The 24,236-nt window shown below is 52.9% G+C and overlaps 1 protein-coding gene and 2 long non-coding RNA genes across 5 annotated transcripts in view; 1 reads left to right on the forward strand and 2 right to left on the reverse strand.

Moving 5' to 3' along the window:
- GTF2IRD1 (GTF2I repeat domain containing 1) overlaps nt 1-5,888 on the forward strand; it is a 115,440-nt gene extending 109,552 nt beyond the window's left edge. For both annotated transcript variants that reach the window (XM_042922196.1, XM_042922197.1), the window contains 3 exons: nt 2,289-2,326; nt 4,425-4,561; nt 5,805-5,888. In XM_042922196.1, the coding sequence (XP_042778130.1) occupies nt 2,289-2,326; nt 4,425-4,561; nt 5,805-5,873 (244 nt within the window). In that variant the 3' untranslated portion in view covers nt 5,874-5,888. The remainder of the gene's footprint in view (nt 1-2,288; nt 2,327-4,424; nt 4,562-5,804) is intronic.
- Nucleotides 374-7,827, reverse strand: LOC122209899. Of its 2 annotated transcripts, XR_006197822.1 has the most exons (5): nt 7,758-7,827; nt 5,538-5,719; nt 3,610-3,767; nt 2,166-2,227; nt 374-662 (listed from the first exon to the last, which is right to left on the reverse strand). It is a non-coding gene; the product is annotated as an uncharacterized LOC122209899 (long non-coding RNA). The 2 variants fall into 2 exon arrangements; XR_006197821.1 differs by lacking the exon at nt 7,758-7,827 and having other exon boundaries at nt 5,538-5,888.
- A 4,420-nt stretch (nt 7,828-12,247) lies between these two features.
- On the reverse strand, nt 12,248-23,743 carry LOC122209900. Its single transcript, XR_006197823.1, has 3 exons — nt 23,516-23,743; nt 15,398-15,468; nt 12,248-12,530 (listed from the first exon to the last, which is right to left on the reverse strand). It is a non-coding gene; the product is annotated as an uncharacterized LOC122209900 (long non-coding RNA).
- Between the last annotated feature and the right edge of the window lie 493 nt (nt 23,744-24,236).

Below are 24,236 nucleotides of genomic sequence, written 5' to 3' on the forward strand. Positions count from 1 at the left end.
CAAGGGCCACGGGAGAGGGTACTGCTTGGATCCGGTGGGGAAATTCCCAAAGCAGGCCCAGCCAGGAGACGAGACACAGACACAGACAGACGGACAGACAGGTGCTTCTCACTTGCACAGAATCCAGGAGACAGGCTAGCTTAACACTCTCATCTTTTTTTTTTTTTTTTTAAGTTTATTTATTTATTTTGAGAGAGAGAGAGTAGGGAAGTGGCAGAGAGAGAATCCCAAGCTGGCTCCGTGCATGCTGTCAGCACAGAGCCCGATGTGGGACTCGATCTCACAAACCGTGGAATCATGACCTGGGCCGAAACCAAGAGTCGGATGCTTAACCCACGGAGCGCCCCTCCCCCTCCCCCCGGGCACCCCGACGCTCTCATGTTAAATATGAGGAAACTGATACCCAGAGCCAGGAAAGGGCCGGTATAAGTCACGGTGGGTCAGCTGGGCTGCCAACTCAGAGATCTCATTCCAGTCAAGACCGCTGTAACACAAGACTACACACCAGGGAGCTTATAAACAACAGACATTTACTTCTTACAGTTCCAGAGGCTGGGAAGTCCAGGATCAAGGTGGTGGCAGATTCAGGGTCTGGGGAGGACCCACTTCGTAGTTTCTAGATAGCCATCTCCTCACTGTGTCCTCATACGCGTCCTCACATGCTGGAAGGGGAGAAGGGAGCTCTCTGGGGCCTGTTTTATAAGGCACTGATCCCATTCCTGAGGGCTCCTCCTTCGTGACCTAAGTGCTCCCAAAGGCCCTGCCTCCTAATGCCATCACACTGGGCACTAGGTCCCCACATAAGAATTTAGTTCAGGAGGGGGGTGCCTGGGTGGCCCAGTCAGTTGGGCATCCGACTTCGGCTCAGGTCATGATCTCGCGGTTTGGGAGTTCGAGCCCCGCGTCGGGCTCTGTGCTGGCAGCTCAGAGCCTGGAACCTGTTCAGATTTGGTGTCTCCCTCTCTCTCTCTGCCCCTCCCCTGCTTGCACTCTGTGTCTCTCTTTCAAAAATAAATAAACATTAAAAAAATTTTTTTTTATGTTTACGAAAAAAAAAACCAGTTTAGTGGGGGTGGGGGGGAGAGGGGGGACCCAGACTTCCAGTCCGTAGCTCCGTGTTTCCTAATTCCATCCCTTTCCAAACACACAGCCTCACCATTCATGGGTGTCGGTTTATTTTTAAAAATTTAACGAAATTTGACTTTTTCTGACTATACCATTAATGTTTCCCCATTTCAGTTATTTAGAAAATAATGGTTATTTAGTACTCCCATCATGCAGAGATAATTACTGTCCATATTTTACCATATGTCCTTATCGTCTCTTTTTATTTTGACTTTTAAGTGTTTTTAAAATTTATAATTTACTTTTGAGGGAGGGAGAGAGAGAGAGCACAAGCAGGGGAGGAACAGAGAGAGAGGGAGACACAGAATCCGAAGCAGGCTCCGGGCTCTGAGCTGTCAGCACAGAGCCCGACGCGGGGCTCCAACCCACGGACCGCGAGACCATGACCTGAGCCGAAGTCAGACACTTAACTGACTGAGCCACCCAGGTGTCCCCTTATAGTCTCTTTTTTAAAATACACTCATTGACTAGAATATTTCTAGGGGTGCCTGGCTGGCTCAGCCAGTGGAGCATGTGACTCTTGATCTTGGGGTCATGAGTTTGAGCCCCATGCTGGGGGTAGAGATTACTTTAAAAATCAAAACAATTGTTTTTTTTTTTGTGCCTGGGTGGCTCAGTCAGTTAAGTGTCTGACTCCGACCCAGGTCCCGATCTCACAGTTCATGAGATCTCTGTGCTGGCAGCACAGAGCCTGCTTGGGATTCTTTGTCTTTCTTCCTTTCTCTCGGCCCCTCGCATGCTCATTCTCTCTCTCAATCTCTCTCTCTCTCTCAAAATAAATAAGTAAATATTTAAAAAAAATTTTTTTTAATTCTTAAAAAATGAAAACTAATAATGCTCAAAGTAAAATAATCAATACGGTAAAAATCAAGAGATAAAAAAAAGATACCGTGATGAATATTCACTTAGATAAATCTAGGCACACGTTCCCGATCCCTCGCTCGAGCGTCACCCTCGAATTCTGGACGAGGACACCAGGCGCACAGGGGCGATCGTCTGCCTGCTCTGGCGGGTGCTCGCCATTTTCAGCCAGGTCTTACCTGACTGGCCGTCCAGCGGCGGTGGCAGCGTCTGAGAGGGGTCGCCCACCTGCGGGGAGCAGCTGAGAAAGAAGAGAGGAAACAGCATTTTCTAACCGCCACCTCCTGTCTCTCGTCTTTCAGACCTTTTGCAGAAATCTGCAATGACGCCAAGGTGCCAGGTAAGGCGGAGGCCGAGGAGGCCCCCTCTCTGCCTCTCGGGGACCAGAGTCTGCGGGCAGATCTGGTCCAGGTGGCATGCAGTAGGTGGCTGACCACCTACAGAGTGTCGCGCCCCCGCCCAGTATGACCACGGGGAGCCTGAGCCTTCCCCCTGCAGGGCCAGTATCCCCAGAAGGCCCCGGGAGCCTGCAGGTGCCCTCCAGAGGGGGCCCCGCCACAGCGGCGGCTGAGCGGGTCAGATCCGCTGGAGGCAACGAGGGCAGGCGGGAGCCTGGAGGAGAGGATGTCACATGGGATCACGGAAGCCACCTGGGAGGAGAGGGCCGATGTGTGTGGCCAGCAGGGGGAGGCAGGCCCACGCCAGCCCCGGGCCTGTCTCCCAGAAGCCTGGGGTTCACAGGAAGCTGGGAGACTGTCTGGTGGGATGCTTTCCCCGGGTGACTGGGAGACGTGCCGCTGATTCAGAGCACTCATCTCGTCCCAACCGCGTTGTGCAGCTGGGAAACTGAGGCCCAGAGAGGGAAAGGGGCTCGGCAGGGCCACCTGGGGAGTTGGTGGCCACCTCGAGCCTGGTGTCAGGACCACGCAGGCCCCACCCAGGGCTCAGTGGGGACAGTGACGGGCCCCCATGCTGGCCTGAGACCCGAGGCCCCCACTCCGGGTGGGTCCAGGTCCCCCAGGAACTCCACGGCCTAGGGTGGCACGGCCCGACCAGAAGCCCCCGCCCCCCCCATCCTGCGCCAGTCACAGGGGCCAGGTGCGGCACTAGATTCGCAGGCAGGGAGGCCGTGAGCTTGGGAGCTGTCCCTAGGTTGAAGGCAGAATGCAGATGGCCCTTCAGAGGCCTCGGGAGGAGAGTCTGGGACACATGCTCAGAGGGTAGAAGCTATGACCTGCGTCTGCCCTCCCCTGACCTTGGCTGTCTTTACGGTCCTACAGTGACGCTGGGTTGGCCACCGCCCTGGGCTGGCACCTGTCACTTCATTTTCGGGCGGAGCCTTCTACAAAATCCCTTTGCTCCGACCCATTCCCAGGGCTCCTACTGCCCCCCCAGAGTCTTCTGTTTCCCGGGGTGTCTATTTATGCCATGTCACAGACCCCCCAGCCTCTGGTATTTCTTCACCAGCTGGACAGTCACCTCGTGGGCCCAGCCCACCCTCATGCTGTGTTATTACGACCCTTCTGGTTTCTACTCAGTGACCTGGCCACTCAGTCAAGCACCAAGCCCTGCTTGTGTAGCACACGGGGGCACATCTTTTCTCGAAGTCCCATATATTCATACCAGTTTAATTCGGTAGCAACAGAACACCTGCCGAGTCGTGCTTCGTGTCAGGCGGGGTACCAGGCTCTTGCCGACACATGATCTCCTTTGAGGCTCACGTCCCGTTGTTTTCCCCATTTGGCTCAGAGAGGTGAATCAGTTTGCCCGGCGTCACACAGCTAGGAATGGCAGTAACGGAATTTGAATTTACGACCTCTGACTGTAAACCAGAGTCTCTTCCCACGGGGGCGCTGCCTGTCCACTCACGGTACTTGTGGACCGTCCTCTGTCACAGCGTTACCAGGTCAGGGTCATCCCACATCCACAGCTAACAATACCAACGTCGATATGTGTTCTCGGTCGCTAAGTCGTTCTGGGGGCCCGGGCATACTGTCCACGGGAGCCTCCCAGCTACCATACAGGATCTTACATTTCACTCGCAGGGAAATGGAAGCACAAGGCCGTGGAGTGACTTCCCCCAAGGGCCGAGGCCGAGCCCTTCACCCCAGGAGTTGTGGGGAGGCCAGGCCCCACGGGCTGGACGGTCTGGGAGCAGAAAGAGGGCCGGGGCCTGAACTGAGCCCACTAGGGACCCCCCCGCCCAACCCCCGGGGAACGAGGCAGGCCGGAGAGCCACTGGGCTGTGCGGCCTGGTTAAGGAAGGGGGCTGGAGGGATGGGCCTTGGGGCCGGGGGCGGGGGGCGTCTGGGGGCTCTGGAGCCCTGAGCGCTGAGAAGGGGACTTGAAGCACGAAAGCAGAGGCCTCCCCCAGAGGGGCCCAAAGCCGAGTCAGAGCAGCCCTGGCGTCTGGCGTCAGCAACCTTTTTTCCCACCAGCCAAAGACAGCAGCATTCCCAAGCGCAAGAGAAAGCGGGTCTCCGAAGGGAACTCCTTCTCCTCCTCCTCCTCGTCTTCCTCCTCCTCGTCCTCTAACCCAGAGTCCGTGGCGTCTACCAACCAGCTCTCACTCGTGGTAAAGTTGCACAGATCCGGGCCTGACCGCTCTGCTCTTTGGCCCTCGCCCCGCCTTCGGGCAGGGCCGGCCGCTCTGGGACGTGGGTTTGGGGCGCGGGGAAGCGCTGGGTCTGAGCGGGGCTCCGCAGCCTCAGGGTGGCAGTCGCGTCTGCCCGATGGGCCCACCAGATAGTCCAACCCTGTCACTGGCTGCTCCCGCGTCCCTGCCCTGGGCGGGAAGTCACAACCCCCACTGGGCAGGTGGGCAAGCCGAGCCCCCACCCCCCCACCCCGGGAGAGGGGACGGGGGACTCCCCTGGGCGGTGCCAGAACGGGGACCCCCGTGCGGTCGCCAGGTTAATCTCTGCTCACATCGCATGCTCTGGGCCTCACCACAGCCCCGTGAGGTTGTAGGCGTTACCCACAGCGTGTGGAGGAGGAAAACAAGGGGCAGAGGCTGGTTGACTGTGGCCTTACTGCGGTCAAGCCTCATTAGGGACACACACACACACTCGAGAGTTCTTTCTGACTTCAAAACACTAGCTCGAAGTCCTGAGTCCCAGTGGGGAGAATACTGGAACACATTTGGTGATGACTTGGAGATGTCTTTGTCCTTTGACCCTGCTCCCCCCCCCCCTTTTTCTTAAGTTTAATTTTTATTTTGAGAGCGCAAAGAGGGGGAGGGAGAGAGAGAATCCCAAGCAGGTTCTGCACCGAACAGCACAGAGCCTGACACGGGCCTGGAACCCACAAAACTGAGATCACGACCCGAGCCGGAACCAAGAGTCAGACGCTTAACCGACTGAGCCACCCAGGCGCCTATAATCGTGCCTCCCTTTAAACCTGGCAAACCCCAAAGTTCAGGCTGTAGGCTGTACCTTTGTCCCCACCTAGGGGTGCCTCCAGAGGGTCACTGGCTTTTCCCACCTCCAAGAGATGGGACTGGCTCTTTGGCATAAGGCCGGGGAGGGGGCGGAGTTTGTGGGGGTGCTCACCTTCTCTGAGCGAATCCTCGGTTCTCCCTGGTCCACGGAATAGCCCCTGGCACACGGGTGGGAGCGAGTCAGAAGGCCCCAGCCCAGGCTCCAGGGCCACTGGCAAAATGCATGACCTTGGACGGGTCTCGGGTCCCATCTGGACCATCAGGCTGCCTCCAGATGAATCCAGTGGGGAATCCCTTCAGAAAGCAGAGCTAAGTGGTCTGGTGTTCTTTCTGGGTCACCCGGAGTCCTAACTCGGGCCATTTGTCCCCCTCTCTCTAGCAATGGCCAATGTACATGGTGGACTATGCCGGCCTGAACGTGCAGCTCCCGGGACCTCTGAATTATTAGACCTCAGTGCTGAATCAGGACCTCACTCAGAAAGACTAAAGGAAATGTAATTTATGTACAAAGTGTATATTCGGATATGTATCGATGCCTTTTAGTTTTTCCAATGATTTTTACACTATATTCCTGCCACCAAGGCCTTTTTAAATAAGTAAAAAAAAAAAAAAAAAAAAAATATTGCCCTTGCTCATAACTTCTGCGTAGTCTCGTTTGGAATTAACAGCTGTCACTGAGGCGAGGTCAGGAAACCTGGCTCAGACAGCCTGCCAAGGTCCCCCCTTCCTTTGCCAAAGCAAAGGCGGTGTCCCTGACCGCTGGGCCGTGGTGTCTGGGGACTGACTTCACTCATTTCTCTGCGTGACCTCCAGATGACGTGTCCCGGGAGGCCAAGTGCCAGACTGAGCCCCTGGCCTGGGGGCCACAAGGTGGTAGGGGGCTGCCTGAGCTCCAGGAAGAGGTGAAGTCCAAAGTGTGAACTGTGATCAAGTGTGGAATCTCCGTGGCCGCAGAGAAGGCACCTTGGCAGAGGTGCTCTGGGTTGGACCTGGAGGGGTGGGGTGGCTTTTTGATGGAGCTCAGGGCATTTGAGCAGCAGAGGGATGGGTCACAGCTGTGTCTCGGAAAGGCCACTTTGGTGGCAGGTGGGAAGGTGAAGGAAGGGGTAAGACTGGAGGCAGAAGGGGTGGGGGGTTGAGAGGGCCTGGCCCTGGGCAGCTAATGGGGGAGGCAGGGCGGCCTCCCCTGGCTCCGAATCAAGAACCATCCGTGATGCTGAGACTTAGCAAGGCTGGGGTTGGCAAGGCAGAGCGGGACACGTGGGGCAGGACGGCGTTCTGGGACAGCCCCTTGTGCCAAGGGCAGGGGGGCTGTGCCAAGCGAGACCTTGGGTGTTCCAGGAACAAGGTGTGGCTGGAGGTGAGACCAGGGATTCCTGGGGACACTCCCCAGGCAGGGCCCTGCACTCGGAGCCAGGCTGAAGGGGGGAGTGGGGCAAAGCTGTGCACCCCAGGGCCGGTCTGCATCCCTTTCCTCCCTGGCTTGTGGAAGTGTGGAAGGCCCTGGGGGCCAGGCCCCGGCGGCTTTGCTTGGAGGGAGGGGGCAGCCACGGGGGGCGGGGGGGGGGGGGGGAAGCTGGGAGACCACGCAGAGGCTCCTGTAGTTGTTCCAGGAAGAGCTGGCCGAGGTTCCAGCCAGGTGGAGAACAACAAGGAGGTCAGCCAACAGGACTTGGAAGTCAATTGGACAGAAGTGCTGGGGCACGGAAGGGTCAGGGTGACCGCAGGGTCTAGCCAAGGGCCAGAGCCAGGCCTTTGACTTGGAGGAACCGAGTCCTGAGTCAGCTAATTACATGATCAAAACAGGCCAGAAGCTTCTGCCAACCCATGGGGTCAGCGAGGTGCCCAGATGGGGAGGGAAGGCCCCGTCCCAGCCTTCCGGACTCGGCTTCCTTCTGGAAAGACGCAAGAAGCCAGAAGCCACAAGGTTGGCAGGCCGTGCCCGCACTGTTCCTCTGGCGGCTGCCGCCACCACTTTGCAGTGTCCCCAGGACCCACCAGGGCGTTCCACTGTCCACCCTCAGACCCCTGCCCCTTTCAAATCTCCAGGATCAGGGCAGGGGCGCCCCCCCCCCCCCCCCCCCCCACACACACATTCACCACCGCCTTCGAGGCAGAAACTATGAAATCGAGGATAAACCTTGCAGCTGCCACCTTGCCTTCAGACCCCGCTCCTGGGGGCCGTCCTCCCCCATCTAATCCCGTCTCCCCGGATTAGGCGCCGCCGGTGCTTTTCCTGCCCCGCCCCCGCCCCACCCGCACCGAGCGCAAACCTCTCGGCCGGCGGGGCGGTTCGGGCTCTTCCCCTCCGACCCCCTCCCCTGCCTCTCACCCCACCGTCCATCCCCTTCCTTCTCCACCGCGGCCACCGGGCACGAGCGGCTTCCGCCCGGACACCCGCCTCCCCGGGCGCCCCCGCAGCGCGCCCGGGCCGGCCGGCGCCTCTCGGTCGCCTAGAGACGAGCCGCCGCCCCCGCCCAGACCCGCGGCCACGGCCGGAAGTGGCTCCTGCCTGGCGGGCGGCTGCGCGGCGGGGTGGAGCGCCCGGTGAGGGCCCGGGAACCCCAGCGCTTCGGCCTGCGGGGCCTCCGCCATCTGTCTGCTTCCACTCCCGCTGTGCAGGCGCGTGCACCTAATCGGGTTGTGCAGCAAAACCCCGCGCCTCGGCCGGACGTCACTGCACGAAAGCAGAAGGGGGGACCCCCACCCCCAGGGCAACCTTTGCACCAAGAGGTGGCCTACGTCGGTTTCACCTCCTGTCTCGGGAGCTCTGCGCTCTGGGCCGCTTGGCCCGCCGGCCGCCCCCTCGCTTTGCCCACGGTGCCCAGTGCCGGCCCAGCCCGGATCCGTTGGGGATGCCTTCCTAGTTCCCACAAGCAGGCCTGCTTCCTGCAGAAGAACCCAGATGCTGTTTATGCAACCTCTCCAGAATCTCAGAGTACTGTACTTTTTAAAGTGATTTGATTCAAAGCACTCATTCTTTAATTAAAGTTCATTTAGCTGCCATCTGTCTGGGTTCAAAATGGCTTCGTGTTTTGCAACTCTAAATGAGGATTGTTATTGGATTTGTAAACACATCCACCAAAAAAAAAAAAATCACAAAACATTTTCAGAAGTAATAAATGAGGAATGTGCAGAAGGAGTGTTACGAGCTGCATCTTAAACGTTCTAATTGCTGGGGAATGTATTCTGGTGGGTACATAATCATTTTATATACAAATCTTTGTACAAAAATCTGGTATCAGTGAAAAGATCAAGATTGTAGAAAATGCCGGAATTATATCTGACTGAAAACAGTAATAAAGCAATAATCAGCGCAGGGACAAAGCTAGGGTGAGGCGGGAGGGGAGGGGAAGGAGGGGCGGCTCTCCAGCACCTGTTCCCCCTGCAGCCTTCCTCCCTCACCGCCCAGGTGCCTCCCTTCTGCTAAGAAGAGGGTGATCCCGAGCTCCAGGGGCAGAGGCTTTGCTAGAATCCTACAAAGGATCTTCTCTTAAGCAGTCAGAGCTTTACAGGGCACCTGGCTGGCTCAGTCGGTAGAGCCTGTGACTCTTGATCTCAAAATCATGAGTTCAAGCCCCACTCTGGGTACAGAGATAACTTAAAAATAAAAAGCTTATTAAGGGATGTCTACTGAACCACAAGCTGTATAGTCTCCTCCCTGTCACCCAGCCCAGCCAGGATGGAGAGGGACAGTAGCCCTTCACTTATTTTAATTTTGTGGTGCCATATGGAGTGGCTCAGTGAAAGGGAAATGCTCTTTGGGGAAAAAATATTTTTCACTGTGGAAACGGAGGCACGAGGTGAGTGGAGGGGCAGGGCTGCGGGCTGGTAAGTGTCAGGGCGGCGGCTCTCAGAATGTACCACTCCTGTTGGCAACGTCCGGGGTGATGTCTGAGGGTACGAGGTGGGGATGTGGGAAGAAGCTGAGATGTGGATGCAAACAGGACCCGATGGGGGCACCTGGGTGGCTCGGTCGGTTAAGCGACGGACTCTTGCCATTGGCAAGACTTAACAGGTCATGATCTCACAGTTTGTGGGTTCGAGCCCCGCATCAGGCTCTGTGCTGAGGGCGCAGAGCCTGCCTGGGACTCTGTCTCCCTCCCTCTCTATCCCTCCCCCACTTGCCCTCTCCCTCAAAATAAATAAAAATAAATACATAAAAATAAATAAAACAAAACCAGCACCCAGTGACCCTCAGACTCTCTGCATGATTTCGCCTCTGCCTCGTGCTTCTCAGATGCCATGTTCAGAGCTGTCTGCGCTGTGCCGCCTTTCCCGCCTTTCCCTCACGTGGGGTTGGGGGGTCCTTCTTCCATTTCCTCACGCGGCCCCCTCCCTTTCTTCCCAACTCAGCGTGGCACCTCCTCCCGGGTTTACCTTTCACCGAAATGTGCCCTCCTCAAAAGGCCTTTCCAGAACACCCAGTCCAAAGCAGATTGCCCCCACCCCACGATTTTTAAAATTCATTTTTTTTTTTAATGTTTATTTGTGAGATAGAGACACAGACGCCAGCGGGGGAGGGGCAGAGAGAGAGGGAGACAGAATCCAAAGCAAGTTCCAGGCTCTGAGCTGTCAGCACAGAGCCCAACGCGGGGCTTGAACCCACAAACTGTGAGATCATGACCTGAGCTGAAGTCGGACGCTTAACCGACTGAGCCGCCTGGGTGCCCCCACCCCTGCTTTAAGCTTTATGATGGCGGGGACAGTGTACCCTGGTACTTAGCCCAGAGCCCAGGACAGGAGTACCGCTCGCCGTGGCCTCAGGGATTCACGAATCAATCACACCCATATGCACAAAGAGCAGAGAACGGATGATCCCTTAGCCCGAAGTCCTCCTACGTGACTCCAGTGACCTCGCCCCCACCTTACCTCCACCTCCGGGATCCATTATGGGGGAACCATGACCGGTGCCTCTGCCTGTTCTGCCATGAAAGCTCGCTTTCTTGATTTCTGGCCACGTGTTTGCACTCCAGAGGCCCGAGATTTCGACACTGAGGTCCCTGAAACAGCTCACCTGAGATGCAGGTGATGGGACTTAGGAGAAACACGAGGTGCCAGAAGAGGCAGAGGAAGCTGCCAGAAGAGGTACCAAAAGCACTCTGCCTTGCTTACGCTTGTTTCTTTACTTTTTGGAGAGAGAGAGAGAACATGTGCACACACACGTGAGCAGGGGAGGGGCAGAGGGAGACAGAGAATCTTAAGCAGGCTCCACACTCGGAGCAGAGCCTGAAGTGGGGCTCAATCCCAGGGCGGTGAGATCATGACCCGAGCTATTAAGAGTCAGACCATTAAATGACTGAGCCACTCAGGTGCCCCGCCTTGGATGCAACTTTTGCAAAAATCATCAAAACATCAAAAATACACTAAATGTTACAACGTCACAGCCTAACGTCAAGCAAGATTGTGTGCACCGTTAATTCTCACAGCCCTGCAAAGTAAACGTTTCTTCCTTTCACAGATGAAGAACCTGAGATTCAGAAAGATCAAGGGTTCGATCCCGGGTGACACGACCGGGAAAAACTGAGCACCAAGCCAGGATTCAAAGCAAAGATTCAAGGCGCACCTGGGTGGCTCAGGCAGAGGAGCACGCGGCCCTTGATCTTGGGATTGTGAGTTCGAGCCCCACACTGGGTGTAGAGATTAATTAAAGGAAAATAAGTAATTTTTTTACTGTTTGTTTATTTTTGAGAGAGAGAGACACACACAGAGCGTGAGTGGCGGAGGGGCAGAGAGAGAAGGAGACACAGAATCCGAGGCGGAGGCTCCAGGCTCTGAGCTGGCAGCACAGAGCCCGTTGTGGGTCTCGAGCTCACGAACCACGAGACGTGACCTGAGCCGAAGTCAGGCGCTTAACGGACTGAGCCACCCAGGTGCCTCCAAAATAAACAGATTTTAGAAAAGAATGTTTAGGGGCACCTGGGTGGCTCAGTCCGTTAAGCGTCTCTTGATTTCGGCTCAGGTCATGATCTCGCGGTTTGTGGGTTTCGAGCCCTGAGTCACATTATCAGTGCAAAGCCTGCTTGGGATTCTCTCTCTCTCTACCCCTCCCCCACCCCTCAAAATAAACATACAAACTTAAAACAAGTGTTTGAAACAAAACAAAAAGCTAAGATTCAAGCCACCAAGACCACCTCAGGGTGGGTCCTGCGCTCAACTGCCCTTCCCAGTATGGATGGAAAAGCAGCAGGCAACTTCAGGCTCGGGGAAGCTTCTCTTCCGGTACCCCGCCTTTTTTTAAAGTTTATTATTATTATTGATTTAAGTAATCTCTACACCCGACGGGGGGGGGGGGGGCTCGAACTCATGACCCCAAGATCAAGGGTCGCATGCTCCTCTGACTGAACCAGCCAGGTGCCCCCTGTTTTCCCCTTGTTTAAAGAACACAAGTACAGGGCAGGGTGTCTGGGTGGCCCAGTCAGTTAAGCAGCTGACTCTTGATTTCGGCTCAGGTCATGGTTTCACCGTTCGTGGGTTCAAGCCCCGCATCGGGCTCTGCACTGGCAGTGCGGAGCCTGCTTAAGATTCTCTCTCTCTTTCTCTCCCTGCCCCTCCCTGCTCACTCACTCTCTCTCTCAAAAATAAACAAATAAAGGGGCGCCTGGGTGGCTCTGTCGGTTAAGCATCCGACTTCAGCTCAGGTCATGATCTTGCATTTCATGAGTTCAAGCCCCGTGTTGGGCTCTGTGCTGACAGCTCAGAGACTGGAGCCTGCTTCGAATCCTGTGTCTCCCTCCCCTGCTTGTGCTCTCTTTCTGTCTCTCAAAAAATGAATAAATGTTAAAAAAAATTTTTTTAATAAACATTAAAAAAACACACACAGGTACACTGGAAAAGGAAGAAATGGGTACCAGCTAGTTCGGGCTTGCTCAGACCAGACACTGCTCTCAGTCCGCAGGAAAGGAACATCATCAGGAGGCCACAGCTGGAGGGACCAGAGGCACACACTCGTACACACACATACAGTCACACTCACACACACTCGCACGTACACGGTCACGCACACAGGCACACGCTCACCCACACTTAAAAACTTGTTAGAGGAGGTGTCGCAATCCACGACTGCAGTGTAGAGCCCCGCTTGAGGATATTGAGAAATTGGCTTCTGAAAAAGAAAATGCGGCATCGAGGAGCTGACCTGAGCCACAGCTCTGAGCATGTGCCACCCCTGCTAATGCTCACCCCTTCCAGCCTCTGCTGCCCCAGGAGAAAATCCACGGGCCTCACCCTGGCACCCGAGGCCCGGCCACCAGCTCCTTCTGTATCTCCCGCTGTGCCTTGAGCTCCAGCCAAACCAATGTCCTCACTGTTCTCAGAACATTCTAGAGCCTCTTGTACCCCCACGCCTCTGCCCAGGCCTTCTGCCTGGCTGGCCCTTCCCCTTTCCTTTGCTTGACAAGGGGCCGCCCCGCTTTATGATCCAACAGAAAGGTCCTCCCAAGGCCAGCCCAGCCCAGCAGGTGCTCTCAACGCCACGTGCCATTGTCCCCTGAAAAAGATATTGAAGGCCTGGCCTAAAACAGAAGCTCCTAATATCTCCTAAATATCCTCCAGCTAAAAGAATGTTCTTTTGTTCCCTGCAGGCTTGCAGATGTCACGCTATGAAGTCTCTGAGATACAGGACTTCCATCCTTCTTCAAGCCTGCTTTTTTTTCCCCTTTAACCCACCCTACCATGCTGTACTATTTATTTATTTTTTAAGTATACTTATTTGTTTTGAGAGGGAGCACGCGAACGAGAGAGGGGCAGAGAGAGACGGGGGGAGAGAACCCCAAGCAGGCCCCGCAGTGTCAGGCTGGGGCCCGACACAGGGCTCAATCTCACGAATCCTGAGATCGTGACCTGAGCCAAAATCAGGAGTTGGATACTTAACAGACTGAGCCACCCAGGCACCAACCCCCGCAGGACCTGTTTACTTTATAACTGGTGTAACTTCACCCATTTCACCCACCGCCCACCTCTGACAACCGCCTATCTGTTCTCTGTATCCAGGATTTTAGTTCTTTTTTTTTTTTTTTTTTTAAATGTTTATTTTGGAGAGACAGACAGAGACAACGTGTGAGCTGTGGTGGGGCAGAGAGAGAGAGGGAGACACGGAATCCGGGGCAGGCTCCAGGCTCTGAGCTGTCCGCACAGAGCCCGACGCGGGGCTCGAACCCACAAACCGTGAGATCATGACCTGAGCTAAAGTCGGTTGCTTACCCGACTGAGCCACCCAGGCACCCCTAGGACTTTGGTTCTTGAGAGTTTGGGGACTTTTGTTGTTGTTGTTTTAGATTGTGCATATAAATGAGATCAGACGGTATTTTTCTCTCTCTGATTTACCTCACTTAGCCCAATGCCCTCAAGGTCCACCCATGTTGTCACAAATGCCAGGATTTCCTCCTGTTTTACTGCTGATTAACATTTCATTGTATATACACACCACATTCTCTTTCTTTCTCTCTTCCTTCCTTTCTTTCTTTCTTTTTAGTAATCTGTACACCCAATGTGGGACTCCAACTCACAACCCCGAGATCAAGAGTCGCGCTTCAGCCACTGAGCCAGCCAGCGCCCCTCCACCACATTTTCTGCAGCCATCCACTCATCGATGGACACGTAGGTTGCTTCCGTGTCTCGGCTACTGTGAATGATGCTGCAGTGAACACGGGCTGTCCGCATCTTTTCAAGTCAGTGTTCTTATTTCCTTCAGAGAAACACTCAGAACTTCCTCACCGTTTTCCACAGTGGCTGCACCAATTTGCATTCCCACCGACGGTGCACGAGGGGTCCGTTGTCTCCACACCCCCGCCAACGCTGGCTGCCTTTGGTCTTCTTGATACAAGCCGTCCTAACAGGCAGGCGGTGAGATCTCACTGTGGTTTTGATTTGCATTTCCCTGATGGTGAGCGACGCTGAGCACTTTTTCGCGTACCTGTTGGCCACCTGCATATCTTCTTTGGAAAAATGTCTATTCAGATCCTGTGCCCACTTTTTTAATTGGATTTTTTTTTTTTTTTTTTTTTTTGGCTACTGAGTTGTAAGAGTTCTTTATATATTTTGGATATTAATTCCTCATCAGATATACGATTTGCAAATATATTCTCCCATTCAGTAGGTTGCCTCTTGGTTTTTTTGGTCTCTGATGCTTTGTCCTTCCCCACAAGCTCTCCCTGCTCTACCCTCCTGTGTGGTCCTGTAGTTGGCCAGCTCTGTGGCTGCAGTCTGCTTCTGTCTCCTTTGCTTCTGGGACTTTCTTTTTCTCTTTCTTTTACTCCCGCCCCACCTCCTAACAAGAGATGCTCCTAGGGCACCTCGACAAATATATATTTTTAATTTTATTACTTTTCAAATGTTTATTCATTTTTGAGAGGGGAGGGAGAGGGGGACGGAGAACCCGAAGCGGGCTCCGTGCCGACAGCAGCGAGGCCGACGCAGGGTTCGAACTCACAAACCCAAGATCGTGACCTGAGCCGAAGTCAGACAATCAACCACCTGAGCCATCCAGGCACCCCAAATATATGTTTGGTTTTTTTTTAAAGAGAGAGAGGCCCCTGGGTGGCTCAATCGGTTGAGCTTCTGACTCTTGATTTGGACTCAGGTCATGATCCCAGGGTTGTGGGATTGAGCCCTGCCTCAGGCTCCACACTGAGAACGGAACCTGTTCACAGATTCTCTTTCTCTCTGGGGCACCTGGGTGGCTCAGTGGGTTAAGCGTCCGACTTTGGTTCAGGTCATAATCTCACAGTTTGTGAGTTCGAGCCCCACATCAGTCTCTGCGCTGACAGTGCAGAGCCTGCTTGGGATTCTCTCTGTCTCCCTCTCTCTGCTTCTCTCTGCCTCCCTCCCCCCCCCAAATCAGTAAATAAAAAGATTCTGACTGTGCTCTCTCTCTCTCTCTCTCTCTCAAATAATAAAATAAAATAAAATAAAGTGAAGAAAGAGAGATGTTCCCAGTGCTCTGGGTGAGCTCCCACTTGTCATACCCATTACCTGAGGGGTTTCTCCTCTCCGGGACCTTGGGTGTCCTCAGGGTGTCCTCAGGGCCTCAGCACCTTGGTTCCCTGGATCCAAAGGAAGAGAACGGTTGGAAGAAAATCTGCAAACAGGGAAGGGACTGCAGTGGTTGGGGAGTTCCCTGGTGTGACTTCGGTACGTTCGTGAGACACGGCCTCCTGGGTTGGCTGTCAGGGGCGGGGGGTTGAAGTGACCACGGTGTCTTCCCAAAAGGCCGTGAGCCCACGGGACAGACAATTCGTTGGCTCATCTGGCCACGAAACGAGCATCAGCCACGTGCTTTGCCAAGACCCGGAGCCTCCTGCCTGGGATGGACAAGAAGCAGGGGAAACAGCAGACTCCCAACCGCAAATGCAGCCCAGAGCCGGGAAGGAACATGAACGGGGTGTAGGGACCAAGGCTGGGGTCCGCCAGGCCAAGGGCACGAGGAAGACAAATCCCCCCGGAAAGAGGAAGCACAGAATGGTCCCTGAGATTGGGCGGGGGGGGGGGGGGGGGGGGGCGGGGAGGTGCGGTGCAGGCGAGAGGCCTGCCTTCTGCGAAGGTGGTGAGCGCTGGGTGAAGGGGAGAGGGCCGTGAGGCTGGAGAGGTGAGCAGAGGCGAGACTTCACCGGGGGGCCTGGAGGACACAGCCAGAGTCCATCTGGTCAGGGGAGCAACAGATTGCAATTTATGTTTGGTTTTGTTTTAATTTTTTCATTTAACATTTATTTATTTATTTATTTATTTATTTATTTATTTATAAATGTTTATTTATTTGAGAGAGAGCAGGGCAGGGGCAGAGAGAGAGAGGGGGAGAGAAAGAGAGAATCCCAAGCAGGCTCTGCCCTCAAAGCACGGACCCGACTTGGGGCTCGACCCCACGCATCGTGCCATCATGACGGGAGCTGAAATCAAGAGTCGGGAGCTTCACCGTCTCAGCCACCCAGGCGCCCGGCCCAAAGCACATTTCTTGCAGAGCTTCCTGGGGTATCCTGAACTGATTTAAAGGGAACAAAAGAATAAGAACAAACAGCCACTGTCAGGCCAGGAGATAACCTAATCATATCAGGGGCAACAAATCAGTGACAAAACTCCCAGGGCTGATTCAACATCAAGATCGACCTGACACACATTCCTGAGTTATCTTTACAGGATCAAAACTCTGGCTCGGGGCGCCTGAGGGGCTCAAGTCAGTTAAGTGTCCGACTCTCGATTTCAGCTCGGGTCACGATCTCACGGTTTGTGGGATCGAGCCCCGCATCAGGCTCTGCGCTGACGCAGAACTCTCAAAGTAAATAAATAAACATTTAAAAAAAATAAGTAATAAAAATAAATAAAACTCAAACGTAGTCACAGAATTGGCAAGGCCGACCCTTGCTGGCCCTCGTGCCTTCGACCCTGGACAGACAGATCACCTTAAGACGACCTGCCCTATTTCCCGGCTGAATCCCCCGCTGCACAAGCCCCTTCACGAATCTATATGCATCCTTGGCTTAAAACTTCCCAGTTCTGTGGTTTGAGGAGACACCACTTTGGGAGACGGTCCCAGGGTCCTCATTTACTTGTTGCAAGGAATACCCTTCCCTTCTTTGGCTTCGTTGTGTCTTTTGGCTTCGATGCCCACCAAGAGGCAGACCCAGTTATGGGTAACACTAGGACGGCAGTTGTAAAGAATAAAACAGAAAATAACAAGTGTTGGTGGGCATGTGTGAGAACTAGAACTTTCACGCATTGCTGGCAGGAACATAAAATGGTGCAGCCATGAGGGGAAACAAGTTCTCAGAAGGCTAAACATAGAATCATCACATGAGGGGCGCCTGGGTGGCTTGGTCGGTTAAGCGTCTGACTTTGGCTCAGGTCACGATCTCACGGTTCGTGGGTTCGAGCCCTGCATCGGGCTCCGTGCTGATGGCGCAGAGCCCACTTGGGGTCCTCCGTCCCACCCTCTCTGCCCCTCTCCTGCTCGTGCTTTCTCTCAAAAATAAACATTTAAAAATAAATAAATAAATAAACAAACTTAGGGGGAAAAAAGTTAAAAAAAAAATCATCATATGACCCTGTGGGATAGTGTTATATAATCAAATATATATATATTTCGGCCTTCACCTGCATTCCTGGTACCAACACCTAAAACCCTGGGAACTTTCTGGTAACACTGGAGTTTAGTTAATGAGGTGGCTTTTGGAAAGCCCCTAAGGATGGCCACATCCGACTCCCAGGGAAGGGAGGGGGCTAGAGACTGAATTAATTATCAGTGAAAGCCTTCCTAAACACTGGGGCACATGAGTGGCTCAGTTGGTTGAGCGGCAGACTCTTGATTTCAGCTCAGGTCATGATCTCGGTTCGTGAGATCGAGCCCCACATTTGGCTCCACGCTGACAGTGCACACAGCATGCTTCTGATTCTCTCTCTCCCTTTCTCTCTGCCTCTCCCCCCCACCCCCAACACACTCGCTCTCTCTCAAAATAAATGAATAAACTTAAAAATATGGGGCGCCCAGGTGGCTCAGTCAGTTAAGCAGCCGACTTCGGCTCAGGTCATGATCTTGCGGTTTGTGAGTTCGAGCCCTGCGTCGGGCTCTGTGCTGACGGTTCAGAGCCTGGAGCCTGCTTTGGATTCTGTGTCTCCTTCTCTCTCTGCCCCTCCGCCACTCATGCTCTGTCTCTCTCTCTCCCAAAAATAAATAAAAACATTTATAAATAGATATATATATAGAGATAGATAGATAGATAGATAGATAGATAGATAGATAAAATCCCAACAGTATGCGTTCACAGCCCTTCCAGTTGGTGGACAAGAATGCATCCACATGGGTGGGTGACCTTCCCCAAACTCCACGGGGACAGAAGCTCCTCACCCTATGTATCTCTTCACCTGGCTGTTCATTTATGTCCTTAAATATCCTTTGTAATAAATCCAGAAATTTAATAAGTAAACTGTTTTCCCGAGTTCTGTGAGCCACTCTGGCAAATGCCCGAACCCGAGGAGGGGGTCACAGAAACCTCCGGTTTATAGCTGGCCCATCAGAAGCGCAGGTGTCTGAACTGGGGGTGGTCCTATAGGACCGAGCCCTCAGCCTCTGGGATCTGATGTTAACTGCGAGTCAATAGTGTCAGCATTGAGTTAAATTGTAGGACATCCTGCCGGCATCTGAGAATTGTTTGGTTTTGGAAAACCCCCTCACATCCGATGAGCGGAAGCGTAGCATATTGTAGTCGAGAACAGAGTTGTTCTTCTTACCCAGCAGTACCCACTCTGGGGAGCCGAAAGGCAGAAACAACCCAAGTGCCCACCAACAGATGAATTGATAAGCCAGATATGGCCTCTACAGGGACACAATGGAACATTATTCACCCATAAAAAGGGATGAAGCTCTGATACATGCTTCCACAGGAATGCTCTTTGAAAACACTATGCCGAGGGGCGCCGAGATGGCTCAGTTGAAAGAGCCTGTGACTCTTGATCTCAGGGTGGTGAGTTCAAGCCTCATGTTGGATGTAGAGATTACTTAAATAAATAAAAACTTAAAAAAAAAAAGTATGCTGAGTGAAAGCAGTCAGACACAAAAGGACAGATTGGATGTGGTTCCACTTGAATGAGGTATTGAGAACAGGAAAATTCATAGAGACAGTAAGTACATTAGAGGTGACCAGGGGCTGGGAGGGAAGGGAAAAGAGAGGAGAATTACTGTTTCAAGCAATTTTTTAATGCTTATTTATTTTTGAGAGAGAGAGAGAGAGAGAGAGAGAGAGAGAGAGAATCCGAAGCAGGCTCTAGGCTCCGAGCTGTCAGCACAGAGCTGGATGCGGGGCTCAAACTTGTGAACTGCGAGATCATGACCTGAACCGAAGTCGGACACCCAACTGACTGAGCCACCCAGGCGCCCCAAGAGGAGAATTATTGTTTAATGGGTACAGAGTTTCTGTTTGGAATGATGGAAAAGCTCTGGAAATAGGGGCGATGGTTGTATCACATTGTGAATATATTTCATGCCACTGAGTTGTACTCCTAAATGGTAAATGTTATGTTATATATATTTTTACCACAATTAAAAAAAAACAAAACTTTTTTTTTCTTTTTTTTAAAGCATCCCGACTGCTGTGTGGAGGTGAATGGTGGCTCCCCTGGTCATCAAAATCAAATTCCCTCCTTCCATTTTCTCCCGCCATGGGAACATGCTGGGAAAAACGGGTAGTATTAACAACACCCTGGGTCTGCCCTTCAAAGACTCCCACCTCTGTCTTGTCCTCAGCCCACCAGGAGATGTGAAGCCCCTGGGCACCTAGGTGGGCATCTGAAAGATGCAAGCTTGCCTTGATCAACCCAACCCAGCTGGTCCAGGGAAAGCAAGTCCCCCAGAACACTTCACTGCTCTTGAAGCTCACAGCCACCATTCTGGGGCCACCGGACAAGGCATGGCCACGTGGAGGGCTTTCAGTTGAGGACGGCAGCACCACGACAGCCAATGCCCCTGGGAGGGAGCCCTCCCAGATCCCCGAGCAGCCACTGGGTACCAGGAAGAGGGAGAGGGCAGGTGCAGGGCCCGGCCGGGACTGAGTAGCTCTCCCTTGGAAGGAGGGAAGTGGAAATTCCATATTCCCGGATCATGGGGATCCGTTTTCATGTCTATATCCTCCGCATGCCATCAGCCAGCCAGCTGCTTAAGGGCTCCTCTCTGAGACTTGGTCTGGCACACAGCAGGGGTACGTGTGGGTGCTTGGGACAAATGTGATGAGTGAGTGAGTGCTGGAGGCCACAGATGCCAGCGAGGGAGCCCAGGGAGGCCCAGCCACTGCCCAGGGTGACCCACAGGAAGTTGGTGGCTGAGCCAGGGATTGGCACCGGGTACCTCTCCCAGCCCTGCCCTCTCCCCTGGGGCCTCAGTCTCTGGCCCTCGGGGGTGGGAGGGGAGGAACAGCTGTGGAGTCACACACCGGCTCGGCTCTCTCTCTCCATGGGGAGTTTTTTCTTTCCTGCCGTCTTCTCTCCTCCCTCTCTTCCCTTTCTGGAACATCTGATTAGAGAACTTTGAAAGCTGAGCCGTCTTAGGATCAGGTTGCCAGATTTAGCAAATAAAAATACAGGATGTTCAGTTAAATGGAAATTTTAGATAAGCGACAAAGAATTCTTTAGTGTAAATCTGTTCCGTGTGATATCTGGGTCATAACCCAGTTCAGGAAAATGGCGCCTTCCCCTCCATGGGCTCCCCCTGCACGTGGCCGGGCCGCCCGGCTGAGCTGCTGTTCCTCCCATGGCACACCTTGGACCAAACCCGGAGGCTCTCTGCTAGGTCCCAGCCTGTCTGAGCTTCCGAGAGCAGGAGCAAGCCAGACACCTGCTGCAAGATGTTGCAAAAGAAATGGGGAAGCTGTTCAGACAGGGGAGAGAACAGGAAACCCCTGGGGCCACAAGAGAGGAAATCAGTGCGGTGGGGGGGACGGAGGAGGGAGGCGGGTCCACGACAGCAGCCCTGTCGCCCCCACCCCCAACCCCTTGGCTGCACGGGGGCCCAGCACAGAATAGGAGCCATGAAGGCTCCAGGAAGCAAAGAGCCACTGACTAAGAAGACATATGTCACGTCCACAGTCAGCTGCACGACACTGTGATTTGGTCCAGACGCCCGGTTCCTATGTGCCTCAGCCCTGCTCAGGTGCCTGTACGGTGGGATCCAGCTACAAGCCCAGGTCCTCGGAGCAGGGAAGGTGACTGAGGCCTGTTCCTGAAAAGACGGACCCATCTCTGGGGAGCCCGGGACCAGCGCCCTGTGCCAGAGCCGTGCTAGGTCACAGGCCAGGGCCCTGCCTTGCATCCCTTGGCCCCGGACCCCAGACCCCAGCTTCCCTGTCTGTTTCCCTTCTCTGCCGGGCTGCAACTGTGCCTCCGGGCCTCCTGGTGGGGTCCCGATGATCTCCTGAGTATCTGGCCCTCCACACCAAGGCCTGTGCAACAAATCTGAAGCTTGTAGTGTTGGCTCAAACTGCAGAACTATACCAAATATTCCATTTGCTCAGCCTGTCCACTCCTAGCTCCCTGCATTATGGGAGGCACCGGCCCAGTCACTGAGGACTGGCTTTGCCTTGAACTTGAGCTTGAGCTGGTCGAGTGATAACCAGTAATTCCAGAATGCTATTGTACACTTTCTCTTTCTTTCTCTCTCATATGTACTATATAATTATGTATTATATAAAAATATATTATATACATGTGTAAATATTATATATATGTGTGGGTATACTCTATAATTATGTATTATATATATATGTGTGTATATTACATATGTATGTATTATATATGTGTGTGTGTGTGTATATATATATATATATATATATATATAACATGTATTTTAGTATATGTGACTTTTCCTTTTTTTTTAAAGTATTTATTTAAGTAATCTCTACACCCAATGTGGGGCTTGCACTCACAACCCTGAGATTAAGAGTCACATGCTCTTCTGACTGAGCCAGCCAGCACATCGACTCTTCCTCTCTTTTTATAAGCTTTGTGGACATTATTATAGTGTGTCACAAAATTAATAAATGTTTGGTATAATGATGTAAACAGAGTAAAAATAAAAACTTCATCAGCTGTCCTCTGCCTCCAGTCTTACCCCTTGCAGTGAACTGTCAATGTTTGTTGTTGTTTTTTTTTAGTTTATTTTTATTTTTTATTTATTTTTGAGAGAGAGTGCACGAGCAAGGGAGGGGAAGAGAGAGAGGGAGACAGAGGATCTGAAGCGGGCTCCACACTGACAGCAGCTCGATGCAGGGCTCAAACTCCCGAATCGAGAGATCATGACCCGAGCCGAAGCTGGTCACTCAATCAACTGAGCCACCCGGGTGCCCCTAACGGTCAATGTTAACAGTGAGCTATGTGTCCTCCTACATCATCATGCTCATGTAAGTAATCACACACATACACATACACGTGACTTTTCTCCCTTTTTTCTTTTAGATGAAAACGGTAACCTACATTCAAAACCTAAACAGTGGCTTAACTGAGAAATATGTTGCCTCTTTCTCAGGTGACAACAAGCTTGGGGTCACATAGTGCACGGTGCCGTGGCCGTGAAGCCGCATGCTCCATGCCTTTATGCTTCCCCATCCTGAGAGTGTGACTTGGGTCCCCACAGTCACAAGACGGCCCTGCCCTCCGGGCACCAAGTCTGTTCCACGCAGGAGGAAGAAGGCAGGCACAAGGGGACAGGCACGTACCAGCCGACTCTGGTTATATGTGTAGTACATGCTACTAGAAAACCAGTAACTTTCCTGTGGATTTCTGGCTACATCTCATTAGCCAGGAACATGTCACGTGGCTGTGCCTGGCTGCGAGGGAAGCTGAGAAACCGAGATTTTAGTGTTTTGGTGTTTTTGGTTTTGTTTTTTGAGAGACTGCAAGCAGTGGGGGTCGTTAGAGAGAGAGGGACAGAGGATCTGAAGCGCTGACAGCAGCGAGCCCGATGTGAGGCTTGAACTCATGAACCACGAGATCGTGACCTGAGCCAAAGTCTGACGCTCAGTCAACTGAGCCACCGGGTGCCCCGAGATTTTAGTTTGGGAGCTGGAAACATGATCTGTGAATAAGGAGGAAGTGGAGGAGAGATGTTGAGGAGTTACATCCAGCAATGGCTCCCACAGATACCACACACGTGATTCTACAACTGTTTTGCTCCCCGAGCTTGACAAGCCGTGGATCTTTCCAGATTGACACTACGGACCTGTCAAAAACTGCGCAACGGTCCCACAGAATGGTATCACCCTCATTTCTAATTATGCCCAATATTTTTCTGAGGCAAAGGCAGTGGCAATAAACATCCTCTAGATACATCCTTCGTTGCTTCTGTGTCTGAAGTTACGATTTCCCCTAAGTGGCTTACTGAGTGGAAGAGTTGGCGTGTCTCTTGCTCTCCATTTTGCTGTGAAACAAGAGCCCTGAAACTTAATAGCTTAGCAACCTTACTGGAGCGGGGGCACCTGGCTGGCTCAGTTGGTACGATATACAGTTCTTGACCTCGGGGTCGTGAGTTCCACCCCCCTGCTAGGTGTGGAGTTATTTTTTTGCTTGTTTGTTTTTAATAGATTTTTTTAAAAATAAATTAAGGAAAAACAAACTTACTGTCTAGTATTGGTTCTGAGGGTCAGGAATCCAGGAGCAGCTGGAGGAGTGCTTCTGGCTGTGAGCATCCCAGGAGCTTGCACTCCAGCCATGGTTGGGTAGCAGTCACCTCCTGGAATCGGGGCAGGAGAATCTGTTCCCAAGCTCGCTCACGTGGCTGTTGGCCAATGGCTTCACTTTCCCAGCATCTGGGCCTCTCCACGGGGCTGCTCACATATAGCAGCATGATTCCCCTGGAAAGAATGATTTAAGAGAGAAAGTGAGCACCCGAGACAGAACCACTGTCTTTTTCATGACCTAATGTCATCACTTCAGCCTTATGCTACTGATTACACGCAACAGCCCTTGTATAATTCAGGGGAGGACTACACAAGAGTGTGAACCTTGGGGGTGGGGATGCTGGCGGCCATGTTCCCTCAGTGGCTGGCTAAATGTATGGGGGCACATATTCTTTTATATTGCCTTTTCCTTTTTCCTATTATTATTATTATTTTTTTTAAGTTTATGTATTTACTCTGAGAGAGAGAGACAGAGAGAGAGAGAGAGAGAACATGAGCTGGGGAGGGCCAGATAGAGAGGGAGGGAGGGAATCCCAAGCAGGCTCCACACTGTCAGGGCAGAACCAGATGTGGGGCTTGATCTCACGAACCATGACTTACCTGACTGAGCCACCCAGGCGTCTGCCGTTGTGTTTAAACCTTACTTTGATGGAAAGTGTAAT

Source organism: Panthera leo, chromosome E3 (assembly GCF_018350215.1).
Source record: "Panthera leo isolate Ple1 chromosome E3, P.leo_Ple1_pat1.1, whole genome shotgun sequence".
In the NCBI taxonomy this organism is placed as follows: Eukaryota; Metazoa; Chordata; class Mammalia; order Carnivora; family Felidae; genus Panthera; species Panthera leo.